This window comes from Ornithodoros turicata, chromosome 8 (genome assembly GCF_037126465.1).
Source record: "Ornithodoros turicata isolate Travis chromosome 8, ASM3712646v1, whole genome shotgun sequence".
In the NCBI taxonomy this organism is placed as follows: domain Eukaryota; kingdom Metazoa; phylum Arthropoda; class Arachnida; order Ixodida; family Argasidae; genus Ornithodoros; species Ornithodoros turicata.
Genome location: NC_088208.1, coordinates 7,855,669 through 7,871,558, shown reverse-complemented (window position 1 = coordinate 7,871,558; position 15,890 = coordinate 7,855,669). Strand labels below are relative to the sequence as shown.

The following is a 15,890-nucleotide window of genomic DNA, read 5'->3' as shown; positions in this document are numbered from 1 at the left end:
ATGAGATGAAAGCTTGAAATTCAGTCATTTAAAAACACCCGTGTCATAAATATATATATTCATGCATTCATATATTCTACGAAGTTGGTGGCGCTGTTGTACCATCTGACGTCATTTGTTTGTAAACACGGAGTGGTCTATTCGCGACGACTAATAGAATTTCGAATACTAACTACTATTCGCCTCGAGATCGAACAGCGTCGCCACCATGCGGCTGCTCCGTGAACTGCCTTTAGTGGGGATGCGCGGCTTGAGCCGGTGCTTTCGCTGTGGTCATCGCGCTCGAAAACGTGCTTGGAAGGCTCAATTTCTGGACATTTGTGCTTTTAAAATCGCTTCAAAATGAGTGAAAATGACTTGGTGGAAAACTTTTTTGAACTTTTCTAGTTCTGTGCACCAGCGTGCTTAGCAGGGAAGAAAACGACAGAACGTGCATATGTTCCAGTATGTGGATTCCACTCGGCCTTTGCTATATTATATTTGTCACTGCGGTTCTGTGTGTCAAACAAAATGTACCAAGAGCTAAGGTCAATGTTGTAACAGTTTTTTTTATTATTAGTATAAAAAATATAGTTTATAGTAGTATATAGTTTTATACTTATAATAAAAAACAACAACATTGACCTTAGCTCACAGAGGTGGGCAACGTCACGACTGACGGGGAATGTGCGTCCTAGGCCGACTTCTAAGGGAACTGTGCCGGCATATGTGTGAAAGCGTCTGAGGAACACACAGGAAAAAGCCCAGACAGCACAGCCGGCACCGGGATTCGAACCCGGGTACCTCCCAGTCTCTGGGACAGCAGGGAAAGACACGCGAGTTATGTTATTTGTCCAATTTTTGAAGCGTGACTCCTGGAAGAATGCACGATAGAATGTAAAGGAAGGTAAACTGCACCGGCTTACAACCGCTACCGGTGGTATCACTGGATTTTTAGTACATCCGAAAGCGTACACGATAAGAGCCCCAAAACGCGAGAACGGCCAGTCACGCTCTTTAAAACCCTGTGTGCGGGGATCTTGCCACCACTGGGATAGGTCACGCCAAGACTGAAAAAAAAAAAGAAAAGGAAAAAAAGCAGCCGAACAAGTGGCCGCCCCGCAGGCCAAGCGTCGAGAGGGAGATAGGAAGCGGAAACGCCTTGGACAGCAGAAGTCACGCCTCGCCCCGCGCCGCGCCGCGCCGGAACGCATCCGCGACGTGCTCGCGCCTTACTGCACGCACAAGCTTCTCGTCGTCGGAGACTTCAGTGTGGAGGTTTCACTGGCCAAAAAGACCACCACTTTCCTAAAGGTTGGTCCTCCTTGATGCGTTTTGACGCACAGGCATCCGATCCGTTGACCTGTATCCGTCAGTTACCATGACAATCAGCTAACGGAGGTCTCCCACGCACGGCCGCGCAAGAGTTCGCAACTGCTAAACTTTTCCGCAACAGCAGCGCGTTCGACGCAGCAAGGAGGCCAATATGAGAGCGGCGAACCTGACGCTTGCGCATTTTGTGCTTGGTGGGTAAACGGCAATCGCGGTCAACGGAGCAGCGTTGTGTGGTTTTGTGTATCAGTTGCTGGCATGAGAGTTGCAGTGCAGTGAATGCGTTGCAGCGAAATAGAGGTGACAAGACGGGGCTAGATTCTAAAAAGGCAGTGCAGCATGAAAACGTGTGTTGTTGTCTCCTTCAATTTTTGCTGCAACAGTAGGGCGGCCGAGGAATACTGGGCCACAAGAAATCCAGCGAAAGCATCGCTGAGCGTCACCGTCTCCGGATCTTCCATATCGAGGCATCACGGCACGCAAACGAAACGCTTCTAGAACACGACGTTCAATCGTAGTGCCTTCGCTGTGCCTTCGTCTGTGCTCTATGGGCATGCGCTGAACCCACGTTGGTGCGCTTTGTCGACAACATGTGTCAACCACGACCGTCTCTATAATACACGATACTCGCACCTAGCCCCAGCGCCACTGATGTAGTTTCGCCAAGCGGCCGCCGCGCGTTTGTGGCGCTGAATACGGGACCCTCGGCAGACGACGCATGCTATGCGGATACCGTTGCTGCCGTCATTCGCGTTTGGTTTTTGCTATTTTTCACGCGGTGGACAGTGTTTGTCTCCAGTGCATGGTTTGTGCATAGTGCAGACGTGATGGTGTACTGCACCGTCCCGCTTTGCAAGCCGAAGAAAGCAGTGTCGAACACAAGTATATTTCATTCCACGAGTTCCGCTCAAATGCTGTCTTACGGGAGAAGTGGCTGGAAATATATCGCGGCGTCTTGACACAAGTAACTTCATTGCGAATTGCGATTGTTTCATTCCATATAGAGTGCACTTTTTGGATGGCAGTGTGTACCATGAATACTTTTATCTAATATAGCTAAGTACCTTTTACGCATCTCTCTGAAAAAAAAAAACGAATAATGAACCGTGGCCTCCGACCAGGGGTGGACATAAATGCATTTTTTGAGTATTTAAATATAAATACAAAATACTTTGTTGAAAGGGGTGTTTAAATACTCTTCATAAATACTTTTCGGTAGGAGTATTTAAATATAAAATATACAGTATTTAAATGTCATAACTAGTACCATAATACTGTGATGAAGATGTTATCTGGAATTACAGAAATAACGATGAACATAACAACAAGTCAGCAAGGAAAAATAGCATTTATTTGTTAGATTATCACGGTAATTTTAATATTAGAAGTTTTTGACTGCATCACTTAGGATTCTTGTGTTCGGCCGTACAATCAGATTCGCAAAGGAGAACAGCATCTTCACTGGTGCCGATGAGTAAAGGCTTGCATTAAATTTGATGAAGATGCTTCGTACAACAAAGTAATCAGCCGCGACCATTGTTTGCAACAACAGCGAAACACTCTCCATCTACAATCGTTTTTCGCCTGCATGCTAGCTCGAACTCTGCGTCTTCTCGGCATTTCAGGGCCGAAGACTTTAGCATCGGCGCAAAGCGCAAAATTCTCAGACGTGGCACCGTGGCTACGGTACCTACGTTTATAAATCACGAAGTTTACACAGCCTTGCATCTCCCTGGAGTGCAAAACGAACACAAAAAAGGCACCAAAAGGTAGCGTCGCAGAAAAGCCACCATCAAGAAAAATTCTCACAGTGGCTGCTATCCGAACAGCATAATTAAGGTTAGCAGAGCATTGTAATGGCAAACGGCAAAAGAAGAAAAAAAAAGTGTAAAAGTAAAATAAAAAGGGACCAATAAGTAGGAAAACAAAACAAGCAACTGCTGATTTAAAACTGGAGTGCTTGCTTATACAACAAATTGTGTTGGACGTCGTAACAGGTGTCAGTCATCTCTTTGCCAGGAACAGTTTCTTCTTACGGTCGCATTCACCCATTATCTGTAACTGCCCTGTATGTTAACACGGAACGCCTCTCACGTGAAACGTAAAGTATGAACGCGCTTGCGTCTGACAATCATAAACGCATGATAACTGGCCCAACACACAAGGTGCTGCTGCCAAGTTTATGTGTACGATGTACGGCACATAGTGCGCGAGTTTCACAGTTTTACATGCCACCTATGAGTATTTGGTTTCAGAACTCTTGGCTCTACATGAACAGAGAACCTGCGACAATACACAAACATGTACGCACGACTAATTAACCACAAGGACCACTCATATTGCACACAGCTGAGCTACAACAGGCGCTCTTCTGGGTCCCGCAAGTGGCGCCCCTGGCGGGCGCTCCGCGCGTAATTACGGCACTTCCGCTCCTCGAGGCGCGGACGGAAGTCCCATAGGCGAACGGGCGAATGTTATGGTCGTGTATTATAGAGATGGTCCTGGTGTCAACCACCGTCAACCAACGGATGTAGGCCCGTGGGAGTGAGAACATGTCGACGCGTTGCGCATGCGTTGAGCACTCAGGATGCGTGCCAACGGAACGGATGCCGGTGCGTCAAAACGCACCAGTGAGGAGCAACCTTAAGTGATATGTCCGAACAACTGGACCTTACGCTGTGCACGGACATCCACCAGCTCAGAACTGGACATTCCTCACGCATAGACTTGTTGTTCCAGAACAGCCCCCTCGTTCAGGACGCCACTTCCCTCGCCATCCATTTCAGCGACCACAAATCAATACTCGTCACGCTCAAATAAATTTGTCTACACACTTTCATCCGGCCTCATTTCACCACACGCACAGCTAACGCTGAATCTCGCGTCACACGAGTCGTAACCGTCCTGTAAAGTTTTTAATTCAAGTGCGCGAGCGAAGATTGAAAGTGATGGAGCTATTTCTAATATACTAAAGGGTGACTTTCTCTCACACTTTAAGGCTTTGTTATTCGGATGAGTGCCGTCTTTACTGATTTTTCCCTTTGCTAATCGATGGAGAGGAGGATATACAGCGCCCCAATCTACTCCCTTTGCGATTGCGAACATTCAACGTCCACTCCGTCTAAAGAATTGCGCCCCGAAATAATTATCGACCTCATCGTGCTTCAGTGAGCAAACGCCAGGTGCCACATGTTGGATGCAGGAGACACACACTTTTAAAAATGAACTTCACTGCATAGCACGCTCCTAGCCGACCATGATCTCAAATGATATCGTTATCTGCCCTGATCTGTTGAAAACGGGAGGCGTACGCCTTTTTTGTGACAAGTTTGAACAGCATAAGTGTCACAAAAAAGGCGTACGCCTCCCGTTTTCAACGAATCAGGGCAGATAACGATATCATTCGATATCATTCTTGGCTAGGAGCGTGCTGTGCGGTGAAGTTCATTTTTAAGAGTGCAGTGCTGAATTAACGAGGAATGTCATTACATTTTATTGTTTAACATAGCTTTCAACAAACCCAAGCAGCACACAATATTTGAGCCATATTGGCTGGTCATTGGCGATACGGGTTCAATATAGTACTTGTTTATGCCAGGATTTCCCCCATATTGGCTCAGACTTGGCAATACGAGCCCATATATTGCCAAATTTGAGCTAGTATGCGGCGAAGTCCATGTGGTACTCTTAATCAGCTGGACTCTTGCACCTTCTCCCTATCGAAATTGCTTGGTCCCCGGACAAGTCCAACCTGCCAATGCCCTGCCCTCTAAGCTCTTTTCACCTTTTTGGACACCATTGGACTTCGATCATTACTGCATTCCCCACATCGCCTCTAAATGAAATCAGAGTTCATTCGCCCGGGCTTCGTTTACCGCTTGTCAAATAATATTTCTTTTGTCGAGGACTTCACATTGTCAGGGGTTCTCTATTGTTAGATGAAGTGGAGTATGCTATCTCCCTATGTGTCCTATCTATATCTTGAAGATGTGAGTTCGGTAGTAAGGTGTCGCTATCGCACTCATGCGCAAAAGTGGTTGTCCGCCATTATATGAGTCCGGAGGTACACCTTAGAGTTTAGCTAAGAAGTATTGCTATATTACGTCTTTCTATCTTTGAGTATCACGTTATCCCCCTGAAAAAATCAAACGAAAAAGAACGAAACTCGTATCACGAAGCTGTTTTACGGGTGAGACGTTTGTAACTTTCCGACATGAATTCCGGTTAACCATGCCAGCAGTGCAATATTAGTGCCGCCCCAGATTCGCGCAGTGACCACGCCCTCATAAGGCTTTCGATACAGCTTTGTGGAACCTTTCAATGAATATCTATATCTGAAGCGTTTGGAAGCTGACTTCACTCGGCAGAATTGAGAGAAATACAAAATAAGCACGCGACGAATACAAGAACATGGAACCTCGCCTAAAGGAACTCTACTTACACATACAGTACAGAGAATACTCCAAGGGCAGCACATATCAGCCACTCGTATACCATTGCCGGGCGCGTCCGTTCACCGACCCCACGGGCAGAGGTGTGCTCCTGAATCTTTCGCCGATATCGTTTCCCCGGCGCACGCTTTGTGTGATAACGTTCGTTATCAGTTTCGCCTCCTGTTGAGTCGAAGGGCTATCAATAAACCTCTACCCGACACACGTCATCATGACGTTGGTAGACAAACCGAAACGGATCGGGAGGGGAGAGCTGGTTTCCACGAATGGACACTTGTTCGCTGCCTCTTACTGAACGAAAAGTAGAACCGAAGGTCGCGTCCCTTTCAGGGACCATCGTAATCCCCTCAAGACCGTGCCCAAGCAGCACAATGTACTGAAAGTCGAGTGCAATAGGGGTGGACGGTATGTGTCTTATCAATGTTCTGTAGTTTCATGAGCCTGTTCAAGGCCTTCCACCTACCCGTCCACCCCTATTGCACTCGACTTTCAGTACATTTGGCTGCTTGGGTGGATTTCGAGCGCGACCTTGTTCGCCCCATAGCTTCGAGCATAGTTCAACTCTACCAAACCGGTATCACTGTCGAACACTATGACGTCATTTGTTTACAAACAAGGAGAGGCCTATAGCCAGTTTTAGTGGTGGCAGCTCATGGGCACCGTGCACTAGCTGGAGGACGCTGCGGTCGCTTGATCAACAGCGCCACCCGTGTCGATTTCGCGCGTAACGGTCTGGTACTGACGCCGCATCGGCGCCTTCGCGTATGTAGCTTTGGTGTTTACGGGTAGTTTCCCGAATTTTATATGTCGGCTTTGGGACTTTGGCTATAGTGGCCTCACTATACTTTGGCTTCATTAACCCGTGCGACTACTTGTGTGGAAGTGGTTTGTAGAAAGGGCATCTGCTCCGCAATACGAAACACGTAAAATGTATGCGAAGGGGAAGCTTTTTGCACGTGGAACATTACGTGTCTATGCAGAATGTGTGAGACAGTGTGTAGCGCAGGCAAACGTGTAGTATTTGTAGCCTGTATATACGTGAAGTGCATATTTTTATCCGGAAGGGACTATCAATTATTGACTACACATCGGAGACTGGCTACGTCCAGTACCTGCGCTATGAGGACGGAAATCGCTGAGGAATTCATATGAATAATACAGTCAACAACAAATTGGAATATACATTATGAAGATAGCGAAAAAAAAAATCGTTTTCGTTTCTTTCTCATGCATAATTCGTTAACGTGATGATGCACTGTGAGGATAAGTTTCTTAGTCAACTTGTTCCCGTTTTTGTATCGCTCAAGGCAAGGGAAGGGATGGCCTTTTAGCCCTTTGTGCCTGCATTGGACGCATGGGCATAGTAATAAAAATCAATCAAGATTGTTTCAGGATATAAAGAAGGCGTGTTTTTTTTTAAGTTTTTGTTGTTGTTGGAAACCAGATATGTAATGACAATAATAACGTTTTATTAGTGCTGAAGAACGGCCACGTGGTCTTAGTGTAGGTGTACATCAGACACATTGTCGCAAATTGCAACCAGAAGCAGCCAGCAACATCATGCAAAGGGAAAACACGACATAAACTATGCTCAAAAATAAAACAAAAATTGACAAGAGTTAAGAATCAACAGACAATTGGCTCTTCGACAAATGCGAGATTGCTTTTTTGTGTGCGTGCGTGTGTGCGTGGACGAATAGGAAGGAGCAAATAACCACTTGTAAACCGAGATCGCAAGATTTGGCAACTATAATAAGATCATAGGGACAGAATGCGCCTACATAAAAAATGATGACGGGTTGCGAAACGCAGCTTAGGGCGGACAAATAATTCCCATATTTCCCTGTATTAGCAAGCAAGCTGTATATTGAAGGAAGACCAGGTCCAAAAGTCAGTCTTCCCCGACACTCCGCAAAATGACGGTACCAGTAAAAGAGATAAATACTGTACGACATATAGCAGACATTAATTTTAGCCAAGCTCCACTATGTTCATTGGTCATTCATTTCACGTCACTGAATTTTTGATATAGTCTACGCGCTTGTGGTAGGTCTTGCATTTATAACATTGTTGCATATTCACCTGTACATTTCATTTCCTCTGTATGAATAGTGAGTTTTAGTGGATCGTACGTTACCGCATTTGGGTACGCAAGGGGTAGCGTTGCTGGTTCTGTACACGCGCAAAACATAGAGAGAGCTGCGCGCATTGCGCAGAACCACCACGCTATTCCTCATGTACGCAAAGGCGATAGCGTACGGCGCATTAAAACTCTCTATTGAGTTGCAGTCAGCCGTATTCGCCATACATCCACCTCTGCCTCTGCTTCCGCTCCTTCCTCAGTTATCCAAACCAGAAATGCGCCTCTACGAGGTAACATAATAAAATTTCAGGTAAAATTTTCAGTACCTGTCGTTGCTTACAACATCCTATTTCAACTTTTGTACTGCCTTTTCTTGCTGCAAGTTGCATTATCAAAGTCCGACATTGCGGTGTGATGCAGAAGGGATTTCATGAATGCAGTTGCATATTATAATGCCCATACTTGCTTATAATGAGCTTAAACTTCTGCTACCGCACCATTTGACCCTTTTCGGGTTGGGAACCTCTTTACAGTTTTTACAGAGGGCTGTTTTAACAATCTATTTGGAGCTTTAAATTTCTTTGGAAGCGGCAGCTGCTATCCTCTGATTTGGATTTTTTAGTGTTTACAGGGAACAGTTATAACCCCGTACAAGTGTTTGTATTTGTTCGAACTGATATTTTATTAATAGTCAACATGCTGGATGATGACGAATGTAGCTCAAAGGAACAATAAAATGTTGTCATGTTTACTCAACGTGTGTGCATGTTGCTTGCAGTGCTTATATAATACATTATATAGCTTAAAAAGTGGAAAGAACAGCACTAAACGGGGGACGGGACGAGGGGGAGGGGCTTCTCAGCGATGTCCCATTCATGTCTGATGCACATCCCTCGGGGACATCCACAGGATCTCCCTGAAACATTTCTCGGTGTCTCATTTTTTCATTTTTGGGACAAGTTTAGGCTGTGTTTGGAACATGCCTGGGATGTCCGCAACATCCCCAATGTGACATCCCAGTAACATTTATCGGACCATTTCGTGTTGTCTGGGTTCACTTTACAGTTCCTTGAATCTTCGTAGACATTGAAACCCCGACATTGGCAGGATATGGTTCTTTCTCGTGGCCCACAGGTTCTCATTGCAAAGCTGAAATTTATCAGCTTAATTACTATATGTGCGTGGTGTTTTAAATCTGCCTTTCATGCCATTACACATTAAATGTACAACCTGGCAGACTTTGACGTAGTTTTTCTCATAAATAACGAATACGAACGACATTGTGCCATTCGGTCTCAGGTTTCACGATAACGTAATCGTCAGCCTTTGTAACCTGGGTATGCTGCGATGGGAAAAAGTATTGACGGCTATTCCGAGATATGGTAAACAGCAATGGTAAAGTTCTGTCGCGAACAGGAAGCTTCGATGCACGGCAAGAAAAAGCGGGTATTCCCAGAAAAGAAGAAGAAGAAAAAAAAGTCCCGGGTGTTTCCCGATGGGTGTTTCCCTAAATAATTCGCAACCAGGCGGCGCTAGCAGACAGCTTTCTTCGCAGTGCTCATGCCTGAGACATCGGCCAATAACTGAGCAGTTCATCAATTAGCAGCGCTTGTTACGTAAATGAGACAGACGGACCGAGGCTCCAGATGACTAACCCCAACAAGCTTTAATCAACAAGTGCCCAGAATCCCAACTCGAGCCAGGCGCCGCGCGCTCATCGCAATCCCATGCACCTGGTCGTCCATCGTCCTCCTCTAAGTTATGCAACAGCGCTCATTGATTAACTAAAACTCCTAACTTTTAAATTTTACCGCAGGCGCTTTCATCTGTTCTACGTCAGCAAAGAATGTTCCAGCAAAAAAGAAAAAGAAAAAAAAGAAGCGTGTCGACACTTAGTGACCTTTAGAGTAATTAATTGTTTTTGGTTTAGATATTTCTTGCGCGGAGCAGCGTACAGATGCGCTCTTTCGCTCAGCTATACAGCTGATGCCAATTCCGTATTCATCCGCCTGGTTCGCACACGGCGGCGACCGAAGATAAGGAACAGCCGCGAGGGGTAGCGTGCCTTGATCGTGATGATGACGAATGCAGTGTAACTCTGAGTTGAAACCATGCTGACGTTATCAGCGGAAGCTTGGAAAAGGGTATGTGAGAGGTCAACTACGTGGTCTCCTCGCATCGCTTCTTTCATAGGCGTAAGCGCGGCCTGCACTTTGCGCGCCTCGAAACGACGATTTTTGCATTTTTTTCCGTCGGCTAACATCTTTGTAGTGGTACATGCATTTTGCAATACAGTGGGATAAGTCCGGTATGCGCTTTCTGTTTCCTTTTTTTTTTTTCTTTCGAAGGAAAGGTGAGTGTGACTTGCAAATTTCGTAGTCCAATTGGGAAAATACAATTTCTCGGTAATTAATTTGATGAAAGTGCTCACAAGTCATGGCGCAATCGCCACCGAGGTTGAATGTTCGGACAACTAGTTTTTTAATACGATTTTTTTTATCAAGTTAGGTGAAACACCCTGGTTACGGTTACGGAAGTATTAGCTACGCAAACTGAGTTATATAAATAATGGATCGCAGATTTTTATTGAAATTGTTTGCACGGTCAGTTTGAGCATCTTAACAAAACCAGGCGTTTCTTATAATTCGTGCTGGCAAGAATTTTCGCCTTACTGTCCTGTAAATAAGCTTCACGCTAATGACAATAAGGCATACTTCAATGTCCTAGTGGGTCCGTTCCTAAGAAATTACAGGACTCGAGGAACTCAATGGACTAACAGGAGCAGACAAGAGATCTGGTGTTGACGTGATGTTAACATTGTCTCGAGTTTGAGGGAAAACACAGGACGTCATGTGTTGGTCATGTTTTTCTCGTCGTGTGTTTTCGCTGAAAGTCAAAGCGATGTTAACATCGAGGAACTCGCTTAGCGGAACCACACCTCAGTAGTTCACGGCACAAACGTTCAAGAAAAAAAAAAAGCGCACGAGCGCGGGATGATTCAAGCATTTTTCGTGGTCGCCTACTTTTTCTTTTTTTTTTCCTCAAACTTTTCGAGTTGCTCGCCAAAAGGCTTGGAGTCCAGTCTAATGCACAACACAAATCACGATAGCCATGCCAGAATATCGAAAGGCGGGAATGGCGTCAAAAAAAAAAAAAAAAATAGCCGATGTCATCCTTCGCGCTGTGGACATTGTAAACTTTGACAGTCCCCGTGGTGGACACTCTAGGCGTTGCTGATATATTAAATGAAGCTGGATGTCTCGTTCGTCCAGTAGCTGCGTGACCAGCTTTTAGTATATGAACATGACCATCTAGATGCATTCTCATCATTGTACACTGGCACCGCAACGACAAGTGCAGTTAGGGTAAGCTACGCTATGTCGAGTGTCGTCGACGGCGCCCATCCTAAATCGATAACCGCATACGACGAATTCTCGACGGAAAACCGGCCACCGGTACCGTTTTTCCGGTGAGCCGACGCGAGCAATGGGAACTTCACCGATTTCTCGACGACAGCGGTGGCAGAAAAATTCGGCAAAGGGCGGAAGCGGCCTCTCGACGGCAGCCAATAGGACCGCTCCACGCGCTATCGTTCCACAAGCGGACATGGCGGGCATTTCGGATGCCCGTATGACCAACCTGGGAACTGGGAAGCATGCTATGGTATCTAGAATGGGTGGTAGGTCGACCGCGCCGCTTCTCCCGTACATCGGAGCACGCCGCCGCTGGAAGACGGCGCCAGCGGGCGCTGGGAGTCTGATGTATGTTATGTTCGCCAGCTCACGCGTACGTTTTGCTTGCGTTCCCGGTCCGCGCGTCTATATTTTTGCCTTTTTGGCGTTTCGTGTCTCTCGACAAGTGACAACCAAGGGGATGAAACTCGCGAGTTCACTTGCGGACTAAAGTGAGGAGCTGCGAGCCTTCGCGTCATCAAACGTCAAAATTTTTACGTCGAAGCGCGAATTCTCTACCGAGAGCATCCCCATTGGCTCCTGCGGCCGCTCCCCCGTTATGCGAGCGCTCATTGGTCGGTTTGAAATTATAACCTTTTCGTGGCGCGCGTAAGCCGGCACCGCCGTGTCTGGGGTGTCGGAGCAGCTCGCCGTAAAGTTTCGAAATATGGTGGAGCAGGGACGCACGCAAAGCACCTTTGTCGTTACCGCTTTGGATGGTTTTTAGTGCCCGTCGATACCTACTCTGAAAAACTCGAATTCTCTTGGATACTTCTGCAAGTAAACTCAGTGATAGGTAAGTGAAAGGCAGGTCTGCTTCGCTTGCTTGGTGCGACAACGATTCAAGAAGGATCAATACTGTGTTTTCCCACTCGATAGGAGGTAAGTCAGTTCCTATTCCATTCTGGCGCTTAGCGTAGCATAGCATAGCACCACACCTGTGGCATATACTCAACATTTCGACCGGTATAATTTTTAGTTTTCACGTTTTCTGATCCCTGTTCTGGTCTTTCTTGCTCAGGTATCAACTAGGTGCTGCTCAACTCATATCTGCTTCAGAAAAGCATCTGCATGGAACATGCAGTGGTTGGAACATCATCTTTCGGCTTAGCAGCTGCACAGGTTCCTCTAGTGACGGGTCAGCCTTGACATGTGACGCTACACAAGCAGCAAAGGGATATGGACATGTTTCCTGTCATGCTGGATTTGTGAATGTGTGTGCCTGTGCCGTGAATTTACTTATCTACTGTGACATCTTCCACGTGAGACATCAGCTAACAGTGAATGCGAAGTTGCTTCGGCATATTACTTGAACTTCAGAAACAATGTTCATGTCAAGTTCGTGTTTGGCGCAGATACAGAAGACTGCATATGTGTGATTTGGAAATACCAATCCCGAAAAATAAAGCACCTTGTGCAACAGAAAGAGGCAACGCTTCCGCCTTTTTTTTTATTTAACTGGATGCGAACGAAAACCCAGTCAGAACCAGAACCGCCAAAGCGCGGGAGAGAACAGAGGGGAAAGGGAAAAAGGACGGCTCGGCAGCGTCGGTTTACGTCACCCGTCACCCAGGGAGACAAAATAAGACAAAGCAAAAAACTACTCTACCGAGGCCCAACGATTGGCCCGACGTCGGAGGTCACGTGAGTTTTTCCCAACAATAGAAATATACTACCGTATTTTCACGCGTATTAGCCGCACCGCAGATAAGCCGCAGGACTCGTTTTTAGATACATTTTGAAAATGTTTTTGCAGATAAGCCGCACTCGCAGACAAGCCGCGGGTAATACGACGCGACTGCTTTGTGCGCTAAACCAGTGATGCACATACAAAATCAACAGAGACGCTCAACCGTCGTCAGCGCCGTACTCCCTGCCAGCTGCCCTGTTCCCGTACTTGTCCGCGAAGTTGACGACTTTTAGTTTGAAGTCGCTGTCGTGGCTGTGCCTCAGCGTTGGCTGACCACGTTTTATCCCGATGACAGGTGTATTGAACCCTTCCTGTGGGTCTGCCGACAAAGGAGACCGTGGGGAAGGCCATAAACCCTGTCCACATTTCGTTGTCGGCATGATGTATAACAAAGGAGGTCATTTCTAGTGTTCTACTAAGATCGGATTGTGCCCTTGTTGCGTGTTTTTCGTGGATTGACGGGTTGGTCCACTCGAATGTGGAGTGTGTTCGGTATTGTTCGTGCACTGGCAGGGCGGTCCTGTTCCGAAAAACATGAGGCACTGTCGGCACTTTCGTTTAACCCGGGGTATGGGGAAAATACCAGGGAAAAATAGTCACCAGATAAGCCGCACAGCGTCCGCGAAAAAAATAAATCGCGCATAAGCCGCGGCTAATACGCGTGAAAATACGGTACACGTTCATCCCCCTGTGACAACTTTGTTCTCTCAGCGCACAGGGACGACACCTGAATGCCTGGGCAACGTAAGCAGCGTGCCAAACACTGTTTTGTGCCCGGCTGCAACTCTGGATACCGTTCCACAACTGGAAAGTTCGCGCACTTCGCCGTTCGGCAGGACCCAGAAAGGTTTCAAGAATGGAATCAGAGTATACCAAGAGCAGACATGCCTCTTCCAGCGCATTCGGCCGTTTGTGAAAGACACTACGACGAGCGTTATATCGTGCGCTTTTACGCCAACGCACCAGTCGTGAACGGCAAGATCGAGCCCATGAAGCGTGACCGGCGTACCCTGAAAGATCATGCGATTACAATATTCGCGGACCCAAAAATTCCCGGACAAATTTCAAGAAATTGCCCGCTCAACGCAAGAGGAGGGACCACAACGAGGAGTCGCCAGTGCCTTACAAAAGAAGGAACACATCTGATCCTGACATGGGTGATGAAGCTGTAGACGCCGGGAATACGTCGGTACAGAAGGACTCTTCCCTTCCCTTCTTCCCTGCTTCCTTTGAAGCAGCTTTCACAAGATTTTTCAGCATGTACAAATTACATCCTGACAGCCTCCATGAGTTCACCGCCAGTGCCCGAGCCTCAACACACCACGTTGGTTGTGAGCTCCACAGAAATGAACGAACAGGTGCTGTGTGCAAGTTTTATTTGATCAATAGGCTTTTTTTTGTTTACGTAAAGACATTTGTCCAAACAGTCTCGACTAAACTACTGTAGCACGCAGGACCAGGCCACGCCCTTTATTTATTATTTATTTATTTAAACCAGCTTTATTTATTATTTATTTAATATTTATTTTATTTCCGTTCCGGTAGCTGCTATGCCAGTGGCGAGGACTTCCGGGCAGGGCTGTTAAATTGTTCTAGTCATAAATGTATTCTGTTTGTGCAGTAAAGTGCCGTTATTGCTGAGGGCAGGGCGGATAACTAAAAGGTATAGGCACGTAATTGGAGAAGCCGCGGCAGCTTTTTGCGCTCGTTGAAATCTGTCAGCTGTTATCGTACGAATTACGTTTTTTGTTGTTGGAGTTTTTCGTGTGAAAGCCCCGCATTTGTTCAGGAATATACGTAGTCCCCGTTCTTAGTGTCTCGGCTAAAAATAAACTCCAATAACATGCTTCCGAACGCGATTATTGGCGAAACTCATCGAAATGCGGACCGCCGACTGGGGAAGGAGCGCATACCTCCGGCTCGCAGCGCCCTCTGAGCCTTTCTCCCAGCGGGAGCGTGCGCTTCTCTCGCCGGTCGGGGTATGGTGGCTAGATAATGTATGCCTGGTGTGAGGATCGCCTGCAGCCTTCTCCTTGGCATAGCGGGAGAATCGCGGAAGACGGCTGCTAGGAGCGCTGCTCTACGGATGTATGCTACGTGCTCCGTCTCTTCCATGCTGTTCGTTGCGCGCTGGTCTCCTTATTGCAAGGTTATATATATATATATATATATATATATATATATATATATATATATATAATGCAGGAAAAAAAGCCATTAAAGAAACAAATAAATGATACTAGACGTGTTTGAAATTCAAACTTACAGATTAACGTGGCTTCTATGGCTGCACGCAGAGAAACAGATACTCATGGAACGATGCGGCAGCACCAGAGGACACGTGTTTCGCCGTGTTTGCGGCTCGTCGGCCCTGGGTAGCTGCGCATCGTTCCGAATTGGCAAACCAGGGGTCACTCAGCGAGCGATATACACCTGGGAGGGTGACTGAGCACTCCTCAATGCCACAGTGCAAACCAGTGAATTGTAATACAGGAAAAAAAAAAGCCACTAAAGAAACAAATAAATGATACTAGACGTGTTTCAAATTCAAACTTACAGATTAACATGGCTTCTATGGCTGCACGCAGAGTGCCATGTTAATCTGTAAGTTTGATTTTTACGTTTTACATTACGTTTAGTAGATTCTTTGGATTTCATCCGCACAATTTTATCCGGATGTTTTAGAGATTTTCTCCAGAAGTGATGCGAAAGACATTCTGAATTCAATGCCACACCGAAAAGTCCCTGTTTATTTTCTTGTAGTGGTTGGCTATTTCCAAAAGCCCAGGTTCGCGCAGCATTCGCTTTTCACCGTTTTAACTTTTCAACTTTTCAACTAATTGTTTAAATTTTCAGATTAAACTTTTTCCCGCTTTCTTCTACTTCTGCGCATTCAGGGAGAG

At 46.3% G+C, this 15,890-nt stretch overlaps 1 protein-coding gene across 2 annotated transcripts in view; it reads right to left on the bottom strand.

Annotated features, from left to right (window-relative positions):
- LOC135366443 (cytochrome P450 3A12-like) overlaps positions 1-15,890 on the bottom strand; it is a 63,798-nt gene that overhangs the window by 35,830 nt on the left and 12,078 nt on the right. Inside the window, exon 1 of one of the 2 annotated variants that reach the window (XM_064599144.1) lies at positions 5,753-5,860. The exons of the other annotated variant lie outside the window; for it this stretch is intronic. Coding sequence (XP_064455214.1) covers positions 5,753-5,808 — 56 coding nt within the window. The 5' untranslated portion in view covers positions 5,809-5,860. Of the gene's footprint in view, positions 1-5,752; positions 5,861-15,890 lie in introns of those variants that run through there. 2 annotated transcript variants of the gene reach the window in all.